Source organism: Delphinus delphis, chromosome 15 (assembly GCF_949987515.2).
Source record: "Delphinus delphis chromosome 15, mDelDel1.2, whole genome shotgun sequence".
NCBI classification, from domain to species: Eukaryota; Metazoa; Chordata; class Mammalia; order Artiodactyla; family Delphinidae; genus Delphinus; species Delphinus delphis.
In genome coordinates, this window is record NC_082697.1 from 86,221,994 (window position 1) to 86,244,880 (window position 22,887).

The 22,887-nt window shown below is 65.7% G+C and overlaps 1 protein-coding gene across 1 annotated transcript in view; it reads left to right on the forward strand.

The window, feature by feature from the left end:
- TTYH3 (tweety family member 3) overlaps nucleotides 1-22,443 on the forward strand; it is a 29,388-nt gene extending 6,945 nt beyond the window's left edge. Inside the window, exons 2-14 of the mRNA XM_060032536.1 lie at nucleotides 8,819-8,988; nucleotides 9,196-9,307; nucleotides 9,450-9,670; nucleotides 9,968-10,063; nucleotides 10,222-10,294; nucleotides 10,567-10,642; nucleotides 11,735-11,790; nucleotides 12,532-12,624; nucleotides 13,313-13,405; nucleotides 14,245-14,381; nucleotides 16,021-16,194; nucleotides 16,777-16,852; nucleotides 19,224-22,443. Coding sequence (XP_059888519.1) covers nucleotides 8,819-8,988; nucleotides 9,196-9,307; nucleotides 9,450-9,670; nucleotides 9,968-10,063; nucleotides 10,222-10,294; nucleotides 10,567-10,642; nucleotides 11,735-11,790; nucleotides 12,532-12,624; nucleotides 13,313-13,405; nucleotides 14,245-14,381; nucleotides 16,021-16,194; nucleotides 16,777-16,852; nucleotides 19,224-19,298 — 1,452 coding nt within the window. The 3' untranslated portion in view covers nucleotides 19,299-22,443. The remainder of the gene's footprint in view (nucleotides 1-8,818; nucleotides 8,989-9,195; nucleotides 9,308-9,449; nucleotides 9,671-9,967; nucleotides 10,064-10,221; nucleotides 10,295-10,566; nucleotides 10,643-11,734; nucleotides 11,791-12,531; nucleotides 12,625-13,312; nucleotides 13,406-14,244; nucleotides 14,382-16,020; nucleotides 16,195-16,776; nucleotides 16,853-19,223) is intronic.
- The last annotated feature ends 444 nt before the right edge of the window (nucleotides 22,444-22,887 follow it).

Consider the following 22,887-nt stretch of genomic DNA (forward strand, 5'->3'; position numbering starts at 1 on the left):
ATCTGAGGCCTGTTGCGTGCGCCCCCAGGGGTGGCGGGTGGAGAGGCGCTTGCAGACAGGCTGGTGAAGAGCAGAGGAGTTTTCTGGGTGTCATGCTGGGAGACGTGTTAGGGCACTGGACCGAAATAGACACGCTTGCGGCTTCGAGGGCCGCGCCGGCGCCATGTTCTCTGGTGTCTGTTCCCTCCGCCAGCAGGCGGGGCGTGGGCAGTGGGAGAGCGGGGCCTCGGTGTCCTTCCACGTGGCCCACAGGCCTGGAGGGCAGCAGAGAGTGCCGAGCCTGGGGGATGACCGACCAGAGCTTCTCTCTGGGGCTTCACCCAAGTCCCGCCTCGCTGGGCCTGTGTCCCGGTGATTCCTGGCGGGGCAGGGCGGTGTGTGCCCGTGAGGATGGAGGTGCAGCTGGAGTGTGTCTGTGCAGCCTGGTGGCCTGGACCTAGGACCTCAGGGTGAGGGGACTTGGCCAGAGAGCTGGACCCCTCCCGGGCTGCTGCATGCTGGCCACTGGCTGTGCTTTCTCCAGGCATGGCCACGAGCTCACCATCATGGAATTTGTGAAACCCAAGCCTGGCTCGGTGGAAAATCTGTTTTTAATTTCTGGCCGGCATCTGGGAGCCCCAGCCAAGTGTGTTCGGGCTGGGGAGCAGCGGCTGCACACCCAGCTCGGCTCCACGGCCCTCAGCACCCAGCCAGCCTGGCCCGGGGGGTGAGGGGGTCTCTTCTGGAACTTTCCTCAGGAGGCCTGTGCTGGCCCACACCCTGTTACTCCATTACTCGAGTGTGGGGGCCCTGGGCGTCCCTGCTGGCCCCAGCCCCTGGCTTGGAGGACGGTGCCACCCCTGGCCTGGGGGACGGTGCCACCCCTGGCCTGGAGGACGGTGCCACCCCTGGCCTGGGGGACGGTGCCACCCCTGCCCTGGGGGACGGTGCCACCCCTGGCCTGGGGGACGGTGCCACCCCTGGCCTGGAGGACGGTGCCACCCCTGGCCTGGGGGATGCGTGTCACCCCTGCCCTGGGGGATGGGTTCACCCCTGCCCTGGGGGATGGGTTCACCCCTGGCCTGGGGGATGGGTGTCACCCCTGGCCTGGGGGAATGGGTGTCACCCCTGCCCTGGGGGTGGGTGTCACCCCTGGCCTGGGGAATGGGTGTCACCCCTGCCCTGGAGGATGGGTGTCACCCCTGGCCTGGGGGATGGGTGTCACCCCTGGCCTGGGGGATGGGTGTCACCCCTGCCCTGGGTGGTCTGGGCACCAACAAGGCCGTGTGTGTAGCTTGGCTACAGTGGGTGCCGAGGCAGAGGGCCAGCACTAGGGGCGGAGGCAGTGCCATGTGGGGTGCGTCCTTCCCAGTGGGAGACCGCAGACGTAGGAGCTGTGGCAGCAGCTCAGCCTGGTGCCCCTCCCCTTTCCTCTCCCAGGCCCAGGGCTCCAGCCAGGACATCTCTGGGTTCCTAGAGGGTGCCTTGGGGTGTGGGACGCTGCCAGCCTCCTGGACGCCCTGACCTGGTCTCTTCCTCTGGAGAAGGGCCTTTGGCAGCCCCAGGGCTGAGGTGGACAAGCCCCAGAGGCACTGGAGGGGTCCCTGGCTCCCCCTTCCCACTCCATCCCTATCTACTGGAGCCGCCGCCCCGCTGCCTTGGTCACAGCTGCCAGGGCCTCCCAGGACGCAGGTCTGCAGCCTGGACCTGGTGCTGGGCCCTCACTCGCACTGTCCCTCTCTGGGAGTGCTCACCCCACACCTCACCGTGCCCTGCGGGCACCTGCTGACCCTGTAATGGCAGTTTAGGGCACCCCCGGAAGCTCCTGCACCCCTCCCCCGATCTCCCTGGTTCCCACAGTCTGTGCTTCCAGGCCTGCACTGCTGGGGTCTTGGGAGATGCCAGCCCACCAGGAGCTGTGTCTGCGGGTCCCATGTCCCCGTCCCCAGGGCCAGGCCTGGCGCTGAGTATGGACACCCTGTGTGTAGTGGTCCTCAGTCGGGCCAGCTCCGGAGGCCCTGTGCGTGGTGAGGCCGGTGTGGCCGACGTGAGGACACGGCAGTGCGGGCCGGTGAGCTCCCGGGTCCCGGGTGGAATTTGGACTTGCCTCCTCTTTGGAGCTCGCTGTTTACCAGCTGGCCAGGCCACCTCCCCGGAGAGTTGGTACAGGGGGAGGGGGGCAGCCCTTCTCCGGGGGCTCCCGCTCTGGCAGGCACACAGCCCTCCCAGCGGTGGGACCTCAGGCTGCGGTCACGCCCCCGGGCTGGGATCCCGGCCCCACCCCACTAGCACATGACCTGAAGGAAGAGCCCGATATCCCGGAGCCTACCCAAGTCACCCCTGGACTGCTGGTCCCAAGTCTCCCTGCCAGCGCCGGCGCCTGGGTGCACGTGATTTCCCACAAGGAGGCCCCGCCACTGGGACGGCAGGGTGGTGGGGAAGCGGCCTCTGGCGTTGTGCTTGGGGCAGCCATGGGCCCACACTTCCCATCAGAACCTCCGTGGGGGTCTCCCAGTGGGGCGGTGTCTCCCCATCCTAGCCGCGGGACAGGCCAGCTCTCGGGGTCAGTTGCTGGTGGCACGGCAGCGGCTCTGCCGGCAGGGCTGCGTGTTCAGCAGGCAGTGTGTCTGTGCTTCTGATGTGCTCCCCGCGTGTGGCGTGCTCCCTCGCAGGCTTCCGTGCCACGTGCTGCCAGGACGCCTAGCTGAGCTGCCTGTGCAGGTGACACGTGGAGGTGCTGCCGCAGGGTCACGCGTGGCCCTGCCGGCCTGGTGGCCTGGGGCCTCCTGGTGCAGCCTGAGCCGGCGCTGTGTGGTGCGCATACCCGTGCGCTGACAGCCCACATCTGGGCTGTGCCGAAGGAGCAGAGGGCGGCGGGGGGGGGGGGCACAGCAGGTCGTGGCGGGGACAGGCCTCCAGCCTTGTGCGCTCTCACGCTGTGGCCTTCCGGCTGCGATGGGGCTCAGCCTCTGCTGCACGGGCTTTTATTAGTAAGATCTGGTGACACACCATGGCCCTCCCCTTGCAGGGCCGGCTGGATAGCCCCCTTGTAGCCGGACTGAGCTGGGGATCCGCCCCCCCTGTTGGGACCACCCACCTGCACAGGGAGCCCGCTGAGGCTCACACAGAGGCCACCTCTGCCCTCGGGCCCCTGTCCCTTGTCCCCTCGCCGGGGCTGGGAGGACCCGCTGGAGGCCAGGGACTTGTCGGGTCCCCAGATAGGCCTCAGATGTGGGCCTGGGCCTGAAATGGGACGGAGTGAGGCTTCAGACCCTGAGCTCTGGCTCATCAGGTGTTTCCAGAGCCGGTGGGGACTTTGGGGGCCTTAGGGCCTGGGGGGAGCGCCTGGGCACAGGGCCGGGCAGGGGCCTCCCTGATGGATACATTCCACGGCCGGGGCTGCAGGGCCTTGGGGCCGGTGGGGTGGGCTAGGGCTGAGAAACAGCAGCTGTAGGGCTGGGAGGGGTGGGTGGACAGGGCCCCCCCAGCCCCGTGCACGTGTGCCCACGCCAAGTCCTCACAGCACAGTGCTTGAGGCGCGCTCAGGTGGCGGACGGCCAGCGCTGTGGCGCGCGGTCAGGATACGGGCCCCAGCGCCTTGTCTCGCCTGACTGAGTGCTGACATCACTGCCATCACAGACGGAAAATTCCATTTGGTCAGAGCCCAGATGCTGATCAAACATTTCCCATTCAGAGGGGACGCCAGGCTGTTGAAAGGGAAGGCGGGGCCGCCACGGGAACGCCAGGGGAAGGCTGTTCTCTGGACGAGGGCAGAGGTCAGGCCAGGCCCGCCGGCCCCTGGGCAGGAGGAAGCAGCCGCCCGCTGCCGTGTGCCCCAGGCCTGGCCCCGGCACCCACGTGGGCTCTGCTGGTCTGCAGCAGTGGGCTGGGACCCTGTGTCATCCAGGAAGAGGGTGCTGACACCTCTCCACAGGGCTGAGTGAGGCTGTCCTGGTGGAGGCCCCGCAGCCTGCCTCCCGGGGCTGTGCCAGGGGCCCACGAGCAGCCCAGTGGGGTCCAGGTTTAAGGCTGGCCTCGTCCAGGAGGAAGCCGTCCTGCCAGAGAGGGAGCTGGCCCAGGCTGTCAGAGCTTGGGGTGGGGGGCAGGGGCCCCGTGTTTCCGAGTGTCCACTGTGGGCCAGGCCTCAGGGCCAGAGGGGGCACCACCTCAGCTAAATCGATGAGCTGAGCGAGGCCTTTCCAGCGCCCCCTAGGGGAGGTGTGGGCAGACAGACCCGGCGCTTAAAGGGTGGAAATAGGGCCCTGTCATCACGGTCAGGAAGGGCTTTCTGGAGCTGGGCAGACAGCACAGGAGGGGAGGGGGCGGAACCCCAGCTGCCCGGATGCCTGGCTTCCTGTGTGTTGGGCTAAAGGGGTGACATATAGCACCTGGGTCTCTGCCTGTCCTTGCCTTCAGGGAAGCCTCTGGAAGTCACTCTCCTGCCCTCAGGTACCCCTCCCGGAGCCCCGGGACACACTCTCACCCTCAAGGCCCTGGACCCGGGGCTCCCCGGCGCTGGGCCTGCCTTGCCCCTGCCTGTCACTTGTTCAGCCCGTGAGGCAGGGGTGGGACAGGAGGCTCCTCCCCCAGGGCTGTGACTCTTAGGGCCCCCAGGCAGGTGGCTGTGGCTGTGCCTGTGCGTGAGGCTGCCCTCGGCTGGCTGACGCCTCTCTCCGCTCCCCGTCGCTGGCAGGGGTCCGATGCCCAGGTGCTTGGGAACCCCTCCCCGCCTGCCCCCCCAAGACCACAGAGCTTCCAGCCACAGGCTGCTGTTGGCACTGCTGCTGGGAGCTCAGGGGCGGCAGCTTCACGTGCGTGTGTGTGAGTGTACGTGTGTGGGTGTGAGTGAGCATGTGAACACGTGTGGGCATGAATACGCGGGGGTGGGCGTGAACGTGCACACGCCCACTTTGTCCGTGAGCGGCCTGGACTCCCCCCCAGCAGCTGGGACAGCGGCTCCCTTTCCCCAGCCCACCTGGCTGCGTGGGTAGAGCTGGCCTGGGAGCAGTACCCCGAGGGCTCCCCACGGAGGCACTGTTCTAGGTCTTTATGGGTGTTAGCTCGTTTCATCTCACAGCAGCCCTGCTAGGTAAGGGAGTGACGCCACTGTCCCTGTTCTATACGTGGGGAAACTGAGGCACAGGGACACTGACCCACGGTCACATTCTAGAAGCAGGCAAAGCAGCGTTCGAACCCCAGCCCTCTGGTTCCCCTCAAGACTAGCCGCCCCCCTGGGCTGGGCAGGAGCCACTCCCTCACACCTCTGTCCAGCAGCAGGCGGTTCTGCCTCCTGGTGGGGACACCCGGGGTGTCCCTCCCCTCGACCTCTGCTCCTGGGGGACTGGGCACCAGCAGGGACTGCAGCATCGCCATAAGCCGGCCCTTCTCCCACGTGACAGCTGGGAGGGACTGGGAAATGTCACATTCCCAGAAGAGGAAGCCGGGCCTGCGGGAGCCGCACTGGCTCTCACGTGGCAGAGCTGGGAGCAGGCCAGGGGCCTCCCACGGCTGGCTGAAAAGAGCTACTGGCAGGTTTCTGGGTTCGTGTTTTAATTATAAAGGTAGTATGGTTCGCGGTTTAGGGAAAAAAAAAAAAAGATAACCAAAAAGGAAAAAAGAAAAAAAAAAGAACCCAACAACAAAAAACAAACGAAATCAAAGCTGTAGGAGATCCAAGTGCGCCTCCCGGGTGCCCAGGCCTGGCACGGCGCCTTCTGGGCAGTGTCAGCTGTGGTGGCCTCTGCCCAGAGGGCTCTCCCCCGACCTGCTGGATGACGATGCGCCCTTGCAGACTCGCCCTGCTACTCCTGCCTGTTCTGATTGTTCTGTTCTTCATGGCCCGGCTCCCATCCAGCAGGCCCCAGCCCCGGCCTCCTGCAGCAGCCGGGCAGCCCCGAGGACGGGGGGTCTGCCTGTCGGGCGCCTGCCAGGCCCTGGCACCTGACACGTTTCCCAGACAAGCGGTGAGCCCAGCTGTGCCCCACCCCGGCCTTGCCCCAGGCGCTAGGATCCTGCTTGGCCAGTGACGCTTATCTTACCTTAGTTTTCTCATCTGGCGAACGGGAGTGGTGGTCCTGGCGCCACCCAGGCGGTGGTCTAGGCCCGCGAGCTCTTTGGCAAGCCCCGATGACCGTGTGAACCCTGGCCTCGTGCGCTGCCAGGCTGGGTGGACTCAGGGCCCCAGCGGGGGTGCCGCCTGCCCTGGGCCCGATTCCCCAGCTTCCTCACCCCAAGAGGGGTTTCCTTGAGGGGGTGCGTGTAGATGTACTGATTTCAGCATCAGCTCCACGCACGCTGTGTTCTGCACGTGGGGGCGGGTGAGGGGATCCGGCAGGAGAGGTGGCGCGAGGTGGGGGGTGGTAGGCGGGCTCCGGCTGCGGCAGGAGGGGCAGCGGTCACTGCCAGCGCTCGGCCGAGCTGGGGCTGGCGGGGGCCAGGCTGGTGAATGGGGCTCGTCGCTGGTGGAGACGTCTAGGCAGGCGTGTGGCGTGGTCTGACTGAGGATTTAGGGGAGCAGCCCGCAGGCGGGGGCGGCAGGGCCTGCGGCCGCTGTGCTTGGTCTCCAGCTCGTGCTTGGTCTCCAGCTCGTGCGTGTGAAGGCGGAGCCCACGAGGCGGTGCTGTTCTCGCACCCTGCTGTGTGCTGTGGGCTGGGGCGGGGCTTGTGGCTGACACTAGGCCCCTAAGGTGAGTCCCTTCCCCCATGACTGGCGCCTGTCCCTGTGACGGCCCTTGATTTCCACCGGAGACCCCCTGCTATGGCCTGGCTGGTGTCCCTATGTGACCTTGGACAACCTCTCTCCCCCCGCCACTGGCCTCGGGGTCCCCTCTGTGACGCGAGCACCCTGGGCCCGCTCCCTTCCCCCACCCAGCTGGTGGGCCAGGGTGGCCAGGTCCTGTCAGACCCTCCTGCCTGTGCTGCAGCCCCATGGCGGTGCCCCGGCCTTTCCCAAGAGGGTGCCCCCTGCTGGACCTCACGCGGGAGGGCAGAGGCCCAGCCTCCAAACAGCACATCGGCCCCAGGGCACCCACGTGGCTTTGGATCATGGCTGGAGGTGCAGGCCCCAGTCAGGGGGAAGGTGGGAGAGCCCTGCCTCGCGTGTGGGGGTCATCAGGGATGGAGGGCTGGGCAGGCTGGCTGCTGGGAGGGCAGGGGGTGCCGTCCTGCATCTGCCGCCTGGCAGCTGTCTCCTGGGAGACAGCCGCTGGGCACCAGCGCTGTGATCCAGCGGTCCCAGTGCCTCTGTGGCTGAGCCTCTGGTCCCGAGGGGGCCCCGCAGGGGGCAGGCGGGCCTGGGGCGTTCCACCCCCCGGTGGCTCCCTAGGCTCACGGCCACGTCGCTGAGTGTCAGGATGCGGAGAGGGTGTTTCCAGGTCCCCCTGAGGTCTGCTTCTCTGTAGTAGTGCCGGCAGGGGCAGCTAAGGGGTGTCCATGGTCGCACCACCGTGGGGTGGGCACCTCTCTGTGGTACTTACTTGGACCCCCCACGAGGTGTGCACGGTCAGGGCTAGCCTGCTGCCCTGCAGCCCTGTGTCAGCTGCCACTCAACCCAGCAAAGCACGTGTGGGCAGAAAGGCTGTGATGTGGGCGCATGGGTTCTTCCTCCTTACCTCCTCTGAGGCTGTTGTTTGTTTGTTTGTTTGTTTGGGGTTTTTTTTTGCGGTACGCGGGCCTCTCATTGTTGTGGCCTCTCCCGTTGCGGAGCACAGGCTCCGGACGCGCAGGCTCAGCGGCCATGGCTCACGGGCCCAGCCGCTCCGCGGCATGTGGGATCTTCCCGGACCGGGGCACGAACCCGTGTCCCCTGCATCGGCAGGCGGACTCTCAACCACTGCGCCACCAGGGAAGCCCTGAGGCTGTTTTTTTAACTGGTGAAATGGTGGTGAAGCACTGGGCCAGGCAAACTGAAGAGCGTGGTGCCCAGACCAGGCCGGGCTGGTGCCTGTTGTGGCAGATGAAGGCTCTGGGCTGTGTCCCTGCTACCCTGTCCACCTGAGGCCCCAGCCCAGGACTGAGCCTGCAGCGCGTGTCACCGCTGGATCCAGTCAGCTGCTTTCCGTGGGGGGTGCTGGCCTCAGTGACAGAAGGGTGCTGGGGGGCAGTTCCTCGTCCCCCGGTGCCTCCTGGGATGTGGTCGGAGCGTGCTGGCCCTTCCGGCTGCCCGGGGCTCAGGGGCTCACAGAGGCGGTCAGATCCAGAGTAGTCTCCGCACTCAGGGTGAGGATGGTGACAGTGCTGACGGCCCCACACCCAGGGCCCTGCAGCAGGTGTGGGTGGCTTTCCCTGAGACTCTGTGCCTACCTCTTGTGGGGAGGCAGCATCACCCCCTGTTTACAAAAGAGAAACTGAGGCTCAGGGAGAGTAAGGGCCTTCCCTGGCCACGTGGCCAGTCAGCAACTGTGCTGGCCCTGCCCAGGGTCCCCCACCAGCACCTCCTCACAGCGCCTGGGCCGGAATCCCTGTTCAAAGATATGTGCCTTGGGCTCTGGGGCCCAGGATGTGGTGGGCTCCCGTGGGGAGCACACAGGGCCTGGGCAGGGTTAGGAGAAGGGATCCCATGGTCTTGCCCACCTGGGCCCTCCCAGTGGGGCTTAGAGTCTTGGTGTCTAGGAATGAAGACATGAGTCAGGGGTCCCGAGTCTGGGGTCCTGAGTCTGGGTGACCACAGGCACATCACCCAGGTGCTGGGAGCCTCTATCCCCAGGGCTGGGGGAGGGTTCGGTGGGAGAGCGTGCCGGTCCCGTGGCCCAGGCGCAGGTGGAATTCGCTGGTACTGCAGTTGGGTGCAGAGCCAGGGCGGGGGTCCACACCTCCAGCACCACTTCCCAACCTCCCTCAGGCGCTGCTGCTGCTGGGGGCGGCCGCGCTGGCCTGCCTCGCCCTGGACCTCCTCTTCCTGCTCGTCTACTCCTTCTGGCTGTGCTGCCGGCGGCGCAAGAGCGAGGAGCACCTGGACGCCGACTGCTGCTGCACCGCGTGGTGCGTCATCATCGCCACTCTGGTCTGCAGGTGAGCGCGCGGGGCGGGCCGGGTGGGGGCGTGGCCAGCGAGGGGCGTGGCCAGACTGGGAGGGGCGGGCAGGATAGAGGGGTGACTGGGCCGAGAGGAGAGGGGCCGGGTGGACCGGCCGGGGGCGGGGCGGGGCGGGGCAAACTGGGGGCGGAGCGGGCCGGGGCTCCCGGGCCTGTGCCCTCATGCGGCCCCGCCCTGTCCCAGCGCCGGTATCGCCGTGGGGTTCTACGGCAATGGGGAGACCAGTGACGGCATACATCGGGCCACCTACTCGCTCCGCCACGCCAACCGCACGGTGGCGGGGGTCCAGGACCGCGTGAGTGGCCGCATGGGAGGGGCCTCTTTTCCTGCTCCTAAACTGCGTGTGTGCGCGTGTGCCCCAGTGTGTGGGAGCGAGGCGTGGGCGTGTGTGGGAGCGGGCCCGTGCCCCGGCTCACGCCACCCCGAACCTGGCGCAGGTGTGGGACACCGCAGCTGCCCTGAACCGCTCGGCGGAGCCCAGCCTGCAGAGCCTGGAGCGGCAGCTGGCCGCCCGGCCAGAGCCCCTGCGGGCTGTCCAGCGGCTGCAGAGCCTGCTCGAAACGCTGCTGGGCTACACGGCCGCCATCCCATTTTGGAGGAACCCAGCCGTGTCTCTGGAGGCGCTGGCCGAGCAGGTGGACCTCTATGACTGGTACAGGTGCGGCCCTCTTTCCTTCCTGCCCCGCTCGGTTCCCACTAGTCTCTACGGGCCAGTCGGCGCCCAGCTCCCAGTGCCTGAGGTCTTTTGGGGCGAGGGGCTGGGGCCACTGGTGGTCACTGTGGCAGGAGTCCCCCATGGGGACATACGTTACAAGAGTGAGGGCAGTCTCCATATCCCAGAACTGCCTGTGGAAGCTCCTCTGGGCTGTTTGCCCGGCTCTGCCCCAGCAGCCCCTTTCTGCCGCCCTGGGATTGGGCCCCCTGGGCCCGGCCCATGTGTACGCTGTGCCCCCAGGTGGCTGGGCTACTTGGGCCTGCTGCTGTTCGACGTGGCCATCTGCCTCCTGGTACTGGTCGGCCTCATCCGCAGCTCCAAGGGGATCCTGGTCGGGTGAGTCTGTGGGCCCTCAGGGCAGGGGGAGGGGGTGGGGCACCTGCAGCGCCCCCGAGTCAGCCCTGTCCCACCCTCCTGTCTGTGGGTCCAGCCTGGCACGGGGTGCAGGCCTCATCCCGGCCTGGAGGGTGCTGACTGACTCTCTTTGCCCCAAGGGTCTGCCTGCTGGGGGTCCTGGCCCTAATCATCAGCTGGGGCGCACTGGGCTTGGAGCTGGCCGTGTCTGTGGTAGGTGATGGAGAGCACAGGTGGTCCCCGTCTGCTGGCCAAGCACGGGGGGTGGGGTGGGGGATGCCACACTCATCACCCCTCCCCTCTTCCCCTGGGGGCCTGTCGCGGGCACACGGCCCGTCAGTCCCCGCCGCCCGCAGACTCACGCCACCTTCCTGAGCCAAATGCAGACCCTGGGGGACCAGGCTCCACCCCTGAGAGCTGAGGGGTCTGGGGCGGGGGGACGCCCAGCTCAGTCATCCCATCCTCCTTGCCTGCACCCATCCCAGGGCTCCAGCGACTTCTGCGTGGACCCCGACACCTACGTGACCAGGATGGTGGAGGAGCACTCGGTGCTGAGCGGGGGTGAGTCTGCAGTTGTGTCCCAGCAGTCCCAGCCACACGTGAGTGCCAGCTGCTGCCTGCAGGGCCACAGGCCATCTGGGTCAGGCCTTGCGCTGGCTCCGTTGACAGGTGGCGAAAGTCAAGCGTGGGGCTTCCTTATGTTTCCGACATAAGTTCCGCAGGAACCCAGATCCTGGCGGCCAAGTATGGGTGCGGCGTGGAGAGGCTGCCCTGGGCCGTGATGGACCTCACTCCTGGCCCACGTCGTGCACTGGATCCCAGAGAGCCGCCAAGAAGGGACCAGAGAGCACAGGGCGGGGGTGGGGGGGCAGGTGTTAGGCAGTTGGGGTCCAAGGCTTCTTCCCCAGCTCTGGCTGGGCTTGAAAAATCTTAGGTTTTCAAAATCAGAATTATAAGTGAATCGCCATCTCTGAACGTTGGACACTGAATCAACACCTGTTTTAATGGGGATGAGCAGGCCACCTGCACGCTCCGGCTTCGTGCCCCCCTTTTTGGGGTGACATTCTGGCCTAAGAACTGTTCTGCCCAACTGGCCTGGGAGCAGATGCCCGCCCAGGTGACCTCTGACTCCTTGCCCACCCCCAGTGCCCTGTCTGCTGCTCCCCAGGGAGGGGAGATACGAGGCCGCCCCCCAGGAGAGAGCTGTGCACATTTCAGGAACATGGCTCAGAGGAGGAGGGCCTGGGCCCTGGCCCCAGGCCCCCTGGAGACCATGTGCCCCCTCACACCTGCACGCTCACAGATACAGACAGGTGCACACGTGTAAATGTGCACACATGTGCAGACGTGCGCATAGACACCCACGTGTGCAGGCATACGCGTGTCCACAGATACACCTACACACACGACACGCAGACACAGCCGCACACATGCAGATAGGTGCGCGCACACGTGTCCGTGCACACGTGCAGATACTGGCACACACATAAAATATACAAGCAAGCACACGTGTGTCTAGCATACATGCAGGCGTGGAGACACCCATATGCACGTATACACAGACACGCACATGTAGACATACATCACATGCAGACGCACATAGGCACACGCGGACGGCTGGAGTGGCTCAGCCGCCCTGACCTCTCTCCACAGACATCCTTCAGTACTACCTGGCCTGCTCACCCCGTGCCGCCAACCCCTTCCAGCAGGTGAGAGCTCGGCTGCTCCGGCCCCGCAGAGCATTGGTCCCCTGGCCCCTGCCCCCAGGTGCCCGCAGACCACGAGACCCACTCTCACACCTCGTCGGGCCCCTGGGGCCCCAGGAGCTGTCGGGGGGCAGTTGGGCGAACGCCACGCTGACATTGCTAACTGCCCCGGGGTTACCACCCTGACAACCTCAGCGCAAGCCTTTTGGGGCGGCCTGCTTAATGCCCTCGTATCCCTGGGACTGCTTTCATTTCTCAGGCTGCCCCAGCCATCCCTGTAGGGCAAAGCCGATTGTCTGGCGGGTGTGGGAGGAGCCCAGGGAAGCCCCATGGAAGCAGGGGTCCTGTACCTGCTGTGTGGAATACCTGGATGGATGTTGGCACGATGGAATTTGAAGGAAAGCCATGTAGCCCACTGCCTGTCATTCCACGTAGCTGTGTGGCCCTCTGGGGTCCTCAGCACTGTTTATCTGCTCTAAAGAGCTGTATGTTCACTGTGTTGCCTCTGGGGTGTGTGGTCATCTGGGGGGCCAAGAAGAGGTGTCCCACAGGCCCACAGAGCAGACTGCCGGGCACAGCCATCCCACCCCATGAGCTCGTGGCCTCACAGGCTGGACGCCCCTTGGGCCGGCAGAAGCCAAGGGCACTGGAGCTGGCCTGCGCCGCGTGTGGGTGGGGACCTCGGGGAGGGAGAGACGGCTGCCCCCACCCCCGCTGGAATCAGCCGGCCTCTCTGTGGAGCAGAAGCTGTCGGGCAGCCACAAGGCTCTGGTGGAGATGCAGGACGTGGTGGCTGAGCTCCTGAAGACCGTCCCGCGGGAGCACCCGGCCGCCAAGGTGAGGGATTGTGGGTGTGGTCAGTGGAGCCAGTGGGATCCCTCTTCGCATCACGAAAGGGAGGTGGGGTGCAGACACTGCTCAGGCTGCCTCCCGCGGGACCCTGCTGGGGGGTCTGGCCTTCTCTCCCACCTGCCATCCTTCCCCCCACGTCCCCGAGGATTTTTGGTAGGTTTTACAATGCAGACACACTCACACACACTCACACACGTGCACGCACACACACATTCACACACATGCACACACACACATACACTGTAGGACCAGTCTCACTCTGCACAGAGTATCTTGGACAGTGTTTTGTCCCTTAAGATATTCTGAAAATTTCCATTGTCTTAAACTGTTCCTTAAAACGTGATTTTTAAAAGAACCAGGCCCGTGTCAGGGGACACGCGGGCGTTTGCTGTTTCTCCCGTTACAACGAAGGCCCAGCCCTGGTGGCCACGTGGGCAGGTGCTGTGCGTCCGTCTCCTCGCTGTCCCCCTCACGTCTTCAGCAGCCCCCTGAGACCAGGGCACAGACTTGGGGGGTCCCCCTTTCTCAAAGCCAAGGGTCCTCAGGGCCTGTGCCAGGACTGTGGGGGTCAAGGGGGTCTTGACGGCAGGGTGTGGGGTGGAGGGAGGCCTGTGGCAGGCTCAGGACCCTTTCCGGAACGTTGTGCTGACCTCGTGTGGTCCACGCCCTCCAGGACCCCCTGCTCCGTGTCCAGGAGGTGCTGAACGGCACGGAGGTGAACCTGCAGCACCTCACCGCCTTGGTGGACTGCCGCAGCCTGCACCTGGTGAGAGCCGTCTCCTAGAGCCGGCCCACGGCTGGGCAGGCACGGGGGGCGGCAGGGAGCAGTGGGGAACAGCTAGGGGCAGAGTAAGGGGAGGGGGAGTGGCTAGGGGAGGGGTGGGGGAGGGCAGGGGGAGGGGAGCGGCTAGGGGAGGGCAGGGGAGCAGCTAGGCAAGGGCAGGGGGAGGGGAGCAGCTAGGTGGTGGAGGGGAGCGGCTAGGTGAGGGAGGGGGAGCAGCTAGGCAAGGGCAGGGGGAGGGGAGCAGCTAGGTGGGGGAGAGGAGCAGCTAGGAGGGGTGGGGGCAGGGGAGGGGAGCGGCTGGGTGGGGGAGGGGAGCGGCTAGGAGGGGTGGGGGGCAGGGGAGGGGAGCGGCTAGGTGGGGGAGAGGAGCAGCTAGGAGGGGTGGGGGGGCAGGGGAGGGGAGCGGCTAGGTGGGGGAGGGGAGCGGCTAGGGGGAGCGTGGGGGAGGAGGAGGGGAGCAGTCACAGGGCCTCTGCCCAGCCTCGAGTGGGGGCGGTGCAGGCTGCTGGGGGCTCCCTGTGCACAGTTCATCTCACCCTGTGCTTCCCCGTCTCTCGCTCTCTCGCTCTCTCGCTCTCTCTCTCTCTCTCCCCCTCTCTGTCTCTCTCTCTCTCTGTCTCTCTCTCTCTCTGTCTCTCTCTCTCTCTCTCTGTCTCTCCCCCTCTCTCTGTCTCTCTTTCTCCACCTCTCTCTCTCTCTCTCTCCCCCTCTCTCTCTCTTTCTCCACTTCTCTCTCTCTCTCTCTCTCTCTCTCTCTCTCTCTCTCCCCCTCTCTGTCTCTGTCTCTCTCTCTCTCTGTCTGTGTCCCCGCCTGCCCTCAGGACTACGTGCAGGCCCTCACAGGCTTCTGCTACGATGGCGTCGAGGGCCTCATCTACCTGGCCCTCTTCTCCTTTGTCACAGCCCTCATGTTCAGCTCCATCGTCTGCAGTGTCCCACACACCTGGCAGCAGAAGAGGTGAGGGGCTCAGGGAGGTCCTGGAACCTGCCCCAGGTCACACAGCAGCTGGGGCCGTGTCTTCTGGACACCCCATGTCATAGCCAGGAGACAGGCAGGAAGGCCTCCTCACCTCTTGACACTCCCGGGGCCTCTGTAGCAACAGCCCAGAGGCGGTCCCGGTCCAGGCGACACTCGAGTCCGGAGCAGGCAGGCGGAACCGGGGTGCCCTGCCTGCTGCTGCTGGCTCTGTGTCCACAGCCCTCCCCACTTCTGACTGGCTGGGCTCAGGATGTCTCATCCGTCCCCCCACCCCTGGGTGCAGGTGTGCAGTGCTGTTGATGGGGGAGACCAGCTGACTGGGGGACTCAGAGCTTCTGCAGGGAGTGCCCCACATGGCCCTGGCCTCCGGGGCCCCCTCAGCTGGGTGACCAGGGGGACAGCTACCTCCCATGGGCCACTGTGTCTTTATCTTTGAAGTAGTGGTCCTGGTGGCCCCTGCCTCAGGCTCCGCAGTCAGTGCTGGATTGAGTGGTGCACGGGTGTGCCAGGCCCGCCGTCCTCGAGCCCCTGTGCTGTGTCTCCCACTTGGGCTGTGGCTGTCTCTTGGTGGCCCACCTTGTCTGGCAAGTAGCCCAGCTCAGATCGCTTCCTTTCGTCTGCATTTCTACTCTACTGTTTTCTGTTGGGATGGTGTTGCTGCTAGCGGTGGCAGTAATGGTGACGATGGTGCTAGTCACGGTGGTGCTGGAGGTGGTGTGGTGATTGTGATGCTGAGGATGGGGAGAATGGTGATGACAGTGGTACTCATGGGAGTGGTGATGGGGGCGGTCGTAAATATGGCAGCTGTAGGGGAGTGGCTGAGAGCACATCCCTGGAACCTCATGGCTTGGATTCAGGTCCTAGCTGTATCCTTGCTCATTGGGTGACCATAGGCAAGTCACTTAACCACTCTGGGCCTCAGTCTCCCTGCCTGTAGGATGGGGGTTAGAAGAGTACAAGCTCTTAGCGTGACGTGAGCCCTAGATGAACCACCGCACGCAAGCGCTCGGCCCTGGGCTTGGCTGGGAATTGGCACTTGGTCAGTTGCTGCTGCGACCCCACTTGTCTCACTACGAGGGGCACGGCGGAGGGACCCTCTGCTCAAGGCCACCCAGCCGGTGGTGGGGAGGTGGGATGTGAGCCCAGGCCTGGCTGGCCTGTACCCTCACCACCAGGCAGCCCAGTCCCAAGTCCCGTCCAAACCAGGCAGCGTGTGAGGCACCACACACCGGAGCACCAGAGGCCTGGCCCACGGCTCCCTGGGCTCGCCCTGCAGCGGCCTGGCTGGAGTGGCGGGCAGGGAGCCAGAGGGCGGCGGAGTCTGGAGGACTGGGCTCAGGCCTCCCGGGGCGGGCTGGGACGGCAGGCACCTGGCCGTCTGTGCTCCCCCAGGAGGGGCCCTGTCCCTTTTTTTTAATAGACAGTTGGTGTCCGTGTGCACAGGCTGAGGTGCGGGTTCCTTGGTGTCCCCGGGCGACTTACCCACAGTCCCGTTGTGGGTAGGTGACAGAACCAGGATTGGAAGCAGCTGTGTCTGCACAAGAGCTGAGCCCCTGTGGGTCTTGTGGCTGGCTGCCTCACGCCAGGGCCTGAAGCTCCGCTGGGTCCCTCCCTGCAGGGGCCCCGATGAGGATGGGGGGGAGGAGGCCGCCCCAGGGCCGAGGCCGGCGCACGACAGCCTCTACCGCGTCCACATGCCCAGCTTGTACAGCTGCGGCAGCAGCTACGGCAGCGAGACCAGCATCCCGGCCGCAGCACACACTGTCAGCAACGCCCCGGTCACCGAGTACATGTGAGTGAGGCGTGCTGGGAGCGGGCGGGGCAGCCCGGGCTGGGACGGCAGACCCGAGCCCTGGGATGGGCTGCCTGGGACTCTGTGGCCGGCATGCACGGCTGCCGTGGCTTGGAGTGGGGACGCAGCCCCACCGCAGGGAGCAGGGACTTGAGCTGCTGCAGTGGGGAGGGGTGGGGCCTCGGAGGGCGGAGGGGCCTTCCCGGGGCCGTCCGGGCTCTGGGTGGGCTTCCCTGCTGCTCCCACATGCCTGGGTCGAGGCCACGGGGAGGCCACTCTGTCAGATGGAGCGTCTGCGTTTCATGCAGGGAATGACGTTGCCAAGGGCCCTGGGCCTGGCCACGTGGTGGGCAGGCAGCCGGCGGGGCCGGGCTGAGGCTGGCAGGTGGCCAGCATGGGCCTGCTCGGAGCCCTTCACTGTGTGCCGGGTTCCCGGGACCCCAGGCCCTTGCTGGTGGGCAGTATGCAGAGTGGTGGGGAAGATGCGTGGAGTCCTGCTAGCTCCAGGACGGGCCCCGTTGGCCCAGGGCTGGGACTGCCGTGGCCAGTGGGCACTCACAGCCCCCCTTCCTCTCACCTCAGGAGTCAGAATGCCAATTTCCAGAATCCCCGCTGTGAGAACACCCCTCTCATCGGGCGCGAGTCCCCGCCGCCTTCAGTAAGTCTTGGGGCCGGAGGGTGGGTAGGGGCCCCGCCCCGCCGCCTCGTGTCTGCTGTGGTCTTCACAGGCAGTGCAGGCCCTGAGTGTGGGTCCCAGCCAGGGCTCTCAGGCAGGCATCTGGCCTGTGTAGACGGGGCTGGGTGAGCTCACAAGCTCCGGCGAGGGCCCTTGCATCTCTTCCCACCCCAGCCCTTCTTCCTCTTCTTTTCCTTCCTCAACTTCCTGGACTCAAGCCAGGTCTTGTCTCCTGGCTCTTCCATCTGTGCCTGGTGTCCCCTCTGGTCTTGGGAATGAGACATAGAAAGGGGACAGGGTGGGAAAGGAGCTTGTAGAGAGGCCGGGGCCCCTGGAGGGCTTCCTGGAGGTGGTGGGCCTCAGGGAACAGGGCTAGAGAGGCTGAGGGCCACCTTGCTTCAGAAATACCCGCCTGCGCGTGGGGCGGCCCCGTCATGCCCTGCAGCACAGAGCAGGCCTGGGGTGCCCTGGCCCAGGCTGTGCGGGTTCTCAGGCCGTGTCATGCTCGGGCCACCCTCCTGTCGGCACTCTGGTCTGCACCCCAGGCCTGCTGTGGGCCGGCCCTCACCCTGGCGTTGAGGCCCCCCTCTCTCTCTCTTTTTCCTGCACTCCCACCCCGGGCCCTCCTAGCGCTATCTGGCTGCCCTGGACTCTGGCGGCCACACGGGTTGGCAGTTTAAGCCCATGAACAGTGCCTGAACGCTGTGGTGGCTGTGTCCTCAGAGTGACAGGTACTGACCCACCTGGGTCCCCTGCCCTGCACCGCCTGCGCACCCACACCTCCGTGCCTCACACCCTTTGCTCACCGCTAGCCCATCGCCAGCGCTGGCTCATCAGACAGGGCCCAGCGCTGTCTTGGCTCAGCGCCCACGGGGCCAGCTTGCGGCAGTGCAGGTGGGCGGGCTTTGTGGCCCCTAGCCCAGCCACAGAGACCCTGGCCCTGGGCTGTCACCCTCGTATCAGGGGCAGTGAGCCCCTGCACAGAGCCCCCTCCTCACCCCTGGCCCAGCTGCAGCTGGCCCCTGCCCATCCGTCACCTCCCAGCGAGTCGGCCACCCAAACCCGTGTGCGCGTGCACACCTGTGCCTGGCGCCCTGGGGTGCGGCCAGCAGGCCCAGCCCTCGAAGGGCCGCCCCACGTGTCTGGAAGTGCACACAGCCGCGTGCAGAGGGGCACAAAGCCGCTGCGGCCGTCACACCGCGCCGCGCACCTGCTCGGGCTCGTCAGCGGTTTGGGCTGCTGCCCACCGCCCCCCAGCCCGTGCTGCACGTCCCTGGAATGACATGGCTCCCAGTGCCCGCCCATCCTCCTCCCAGCTCGCCTTCGTGGCCGCTGACGGGCGCTCACAACCTTCCCCCTTCCAGGAATCCTGGGAGGGCTCTCGGGGCCCAGGGAGATCGTCTGTCCTGATCTGCACACTGCGGTGTGTGGCCTCGGGTTCGGAGCCCCCAGGGATTGCTGGGGGGCATGTGGCTGCGGGGTCAGCCTGCCAGGCTCCTTCCCGCTGGCAACCTTGGCACGTGCCTCGGCTTCTGGCCCCCGGATGGGCGTGTGGCCCCTTGCACACTGCTTGGTTTTAGCACACGTCTCTTCCACGTGTGTTCGTTGTGAGCACACGTGCACATGCATGTGTATCAAGTGAGGCCTCCATGCTTCAGGCTGGACGAGAGTGGCCGAGATGTGCTGGCTGTCCCCGTCCCCAGCTGCCTCTGTCCCTGCGTCCGTGACCCACAAGGAGCCCCCAGTTCGGTTCCCATCTGAGTGGGTGGCAGCATCACCCCAGCCTGAGGGGCCTTGGTGGCTTCGGGGTCCTCCCCAGGGGTGACGGGGCAGAGCCGCTGTGGAGGCTTCTCCCTCCTGTGACCTGTGGTGTCCGCCACTCTGGGCCCTTGGGCACAGCCTGAGCCCACACACTCCTCCTGGCCGCCCAGCCAGGATCCCGCAGGGGGAGGAGGACCCGTGCCGGGTGCAGTGGGGAGCCTCCAAGCTCTGGTTCTTGCCGGGGCAGAGTGCTGCCTGGCCTGATGCCACACGCCCAAGTCGGGAGCAGGGGCTGCTGTGCTCATCTCACTGGGAGAGGATGCTGGTCCCCGTCCGGAGCCTGGGGAGTGGGCGGCCAGACCTCTGCCCCCCGGGGCTGTCACTGCCCCCAGCCCCGGCCAGGGCTCAGGAGTCCAGGCCCTGGACCAGCTGGCCCCTCCCAGAGCCCCTTCTCCCAGGGCTCTGTCAGCTGTGCCGCCACGTGGTCCTGCCCCATCCCACCCCGGGGTGCTCCGGCACACCCCATGGAGGCCCTGCCCTGCTGTGCCCAGTGCCCGCTGACCCCCTGCCCCCTCCCCTTGTCTCCCTGCAGTACACTTCCAGCATGAGAGCGAAGTACCTCGCCACGAGCCAGCCTCGCCCCAACTCCAGCAGCAGCGGGCACTAGACCGCCCGACAGCCACCCGCCCCACGTGCCAATCGCCCCACTCCTCCCCGGGCCGGCCTTGCTGCTTACACCCGCGGCTGCCTGCCGCACCCTCCGCACCCACCCCGGGCCTGCTGCCGGCGCGCTGTGGCCACTCGCCCCCCTCCTCCCCTTCCTGCAGGGGCGTGGAGATGCCCGGCAGGCTCCTGCTGGTGGCGACGCAGGGGCTCTGGGCCCGCACCCTCTCCTTGGCTCACACGCCTGGACACCTGGGGGTGCTGCCAGCGACGCCCGGGCCCTCCTGGCCCCCAGCCCCGTGCCCCTCTGCCTCCGAGGATTCGGGGATTTGCAGAGCCCTGCGCTGGGCCAGATGTGTCGTGCTGGTGCTGTCCCTGCGGACCCCTGCCGTCTCCTCGCCTGGCAGCTGCCCCGCCCCACCCCTCCCACAGCTCTGATGCCTCTCTGCTCCTTCGATGCTTCTGTGCCTCACCTCTTAGTTCGTAGGCAGCGCGGTGCTCCCTGTGTGCTGGGCGTCTGGAGGGACGGCCGTGTGGACCCACCCGCCTGCTTGTCTCCCGCGCGTGGAGACCCTCTTGTGGCGCCTTCACATGCCTCTGCAGCAGCTATAACTCCTTTCTTCCCTCGCCCCCCACCCCACCCCACCCCACCCCAGGCTCTCTGCATCGGGTCCCCACTTTCTCTGCTTCCCTCCCAGCAGCGCTCTCTCCCTCAGCACCCACCCCGCCTGTGGCACCCAGCCCTCCCCGGCGGCAGGAGACAGCGGGTGCCACGCGGAGCCCAGGCTGCTCATCGAGTGCTGGCCGCCCTCTTGGTGCCAAGACCCCTCCCCCACCCCAGAGGCTTGACAGCTTCATCCGGTTCATTCCTTGCACTAACCACATTTGTCATCTCTAGGGCAGGCGGGGTGGCGGGCCGAGCGGCACCCCCTTTTCCGTTCCCTTTCCATCCAGGACAGGCACAGTGTCCCAGAGCCGGCTGGGGGGCTGGACCCGAGCCGGCTGTGAATGTGCCCTTGACCCCTGCCGCCCCTCTTGGGACTAACCACTGACCTCACTCCAGCCTCCGAGAGAAAGCACCCCTGGCCAACCCAAAGCCCGCGAGTGTGACGCCGAGTCCAGGCCGGAGCTGAGTCCCAGGATAGCCAGCTGGGAGTCGGACTGGAGGAGGTGTTTCTTCTCGTGGTGCTGCTGGGGGGTGTCGAAGATCGAGAGGCAGCCCAAGGGCCTGGAGACCCTCCCTGGGCAGGCGCTGCGCCAGGGGACCGTGTCCTCAGGAATGAATGTCCCTTGGGCTGTAGGACTGAGGTCCCTGTGGCCTCAGTCTCCCTACCTGTGAAGCGGGAACAAGGCTTCCCTAAGGTGCTTTTGGCGTAGTGTACAATGTTTGCTGTGTTTCCTGCCGCAGATGGGGGTGTTACCCCCAGATCAAGTTGGAAAGTCCCCTGCCGGTCCCAGCCCTGCCCAGCCAGCCTGAAGCAAGAGAGGCCAGGTGCAGCCTCTGCCCTGTGTCAGTCCAGGTGCAGCAGAGAGCCACTTGGCAGCCACACGAGGCCCCAGGCCGGGGCAGACAGCAGCCGGCCCGGCAGTTTACAGACATGGGGGGCTCTTTCTCCCAGAGCGGCAGGGCACCCCTTCCCCAGGGTGGCCTGGAAGAGGCCACCTTCCTCTGTGATCCCTTCTTTGTGCTGGTATCTGGGACCAAAAGCATGGGTGGGCCTGGGACTAGGTCACATCTCCCCCGTTCCTGGGGCAGCCTCTGCCCTGGACGGGGTTGGGGGAGTGAGTAGGCAAACACGGGGGTGCTCCAGGTGGGCCTAAGGGCCCGCAGCCTCGCATCTGAGCCTTCGCACACGGCCAAACCTCACTGAAAGGCACCTTGTGCTCCAGGCCCCCCACTGTACACACACACACACACCACACACACACATACATACATACAGATACATGGCGGCACCACAGCCCAACCGACAAGTTTTTCTGGGCTCCGCCGCCTGGGCGGAGCATTCCCGCGCGGCCTCGGATCAGAGGGGTGGCGTCGGGCTGTGCTGCCTGGGGCGCCGCTCGGAAGCACAAACGGCCGCCCGGCCCGCGAGGCCGAAATGTGAATGTACATAGCGTGAGAGCCGGGCGCCGGGAACCTGCGCCGCTCGGAGCCCCTCCGTGCGTGCATCGTGTGCGTGTCTGCCCGCCCATCTGACTCCGCCCAGTTCCTTCTACTCACTGAGGCGGAAGAAAGGAAAACGGGGGAGGTTAAAAGGGGTGCAAGACCAAGCCTCGGTCCTGGAGGGGGAGCGCATCTCGCCCTTGGTTTTCTTTTTGCTGTTTAATTTCAGGCCGTTTCCTAACCCGTCCCGTCCCGGTGACTTACCCTCGTCCGCTCCCACCCCTGCACCTGTGGTTCTTGCCCCTCGCAGGCCCTGCAGCATCTTGGGCAGTGGTCCTCTACCACGTGGATGGGAGGGAGACGCCCCGAGGCCCCTGACGGGCTAGGCGGGCAGGAGGGGTTCCAGTCCGGTCGCTCGCCCATGGGGCTCCTTGTGCAGGCGCACGCTTCCCCCAGCTTCCCTGGCCTGGTGTAGGGCCTGATCGGAAGCCCTGATCCTATATGCCCCTCCACGCCCACCCCATCTCACTATGCAATCCCAGTCCAAGCTCCATTCCCTCCCTACCCCAGGACCCCCGCCCCGGCCGGGAGGGGTGCGTGGGTGACAGCCCTAAATGGGACGAGCGGGGACCAGGGCCTCTTGGGCGGGTTTTGTTTTTGTTTTTTTTTTAACCATAATGGTTGTGTGCCGCACCACTTTATATTTGTTACATATATCTCTCGAAGTAATTTTGTTAAAACTCCCCCTCCCAGGCTTCTCTCCTGGCCCTTGCATCCCACCCACAAGGTGATTTCGCGTCCTGAGCGGGGAACAGAGGCCTGAACCGCTTGGCATTCTCCAACTTCCGTAGGGCCATGGCTGTATGTTGCTGTCGCTGTGTTTCTGGGTTTTTTTGTTTGTTTTTGTTTTTTTAACTGGGTTTGGGGTTTGATTTTTATTTCTCTGGGGGCTTTATTTTTCTTGGCAAATACTAAAAATCTCGTCAATGTAATTTCTGTGGTTTCTATTCAGCTTGGGTTTCATGTTTTAAAATAAACAAATTTTAAAAAACAGGCCTCTTTCCCTGAGTTGTTTTGGCTCCCGCCCAAGTCTGTGGGCAGGGCGGCCACGTGCCGGGAGCCACTAGAGCCTGGGCGACCCTGATGGGCGGGGTCTCGCGGGAGAGGGGGCCTGATGGGGCGGGGCCTGGTGGGCGGGGCGGGGCGTCAGGTGTGCAGAGCGGCTGGCGCTGGGAGCGGTGGTCTCGACGGCTTGAAAGCCTCATTTGCAATCTGGGCTTGCGCTGGAGGGGCCTGAGGAGACGCGGATCCCTGTGAGGAGGGCCCCGTCTCTAGCCAGCAGGAGAGGTGACAGACCTGGCCCTGGGCAGGGCTGTTGGAGCGGGTCAGAGAGGCCAAATGGGAGGATGGTGTGTCTCCAGGAGGAGCATCTCCTGAGTCCCCACTGTAACCCGAGGCGGGGTTCCCAGTGCTTCCCCGGGCGCCT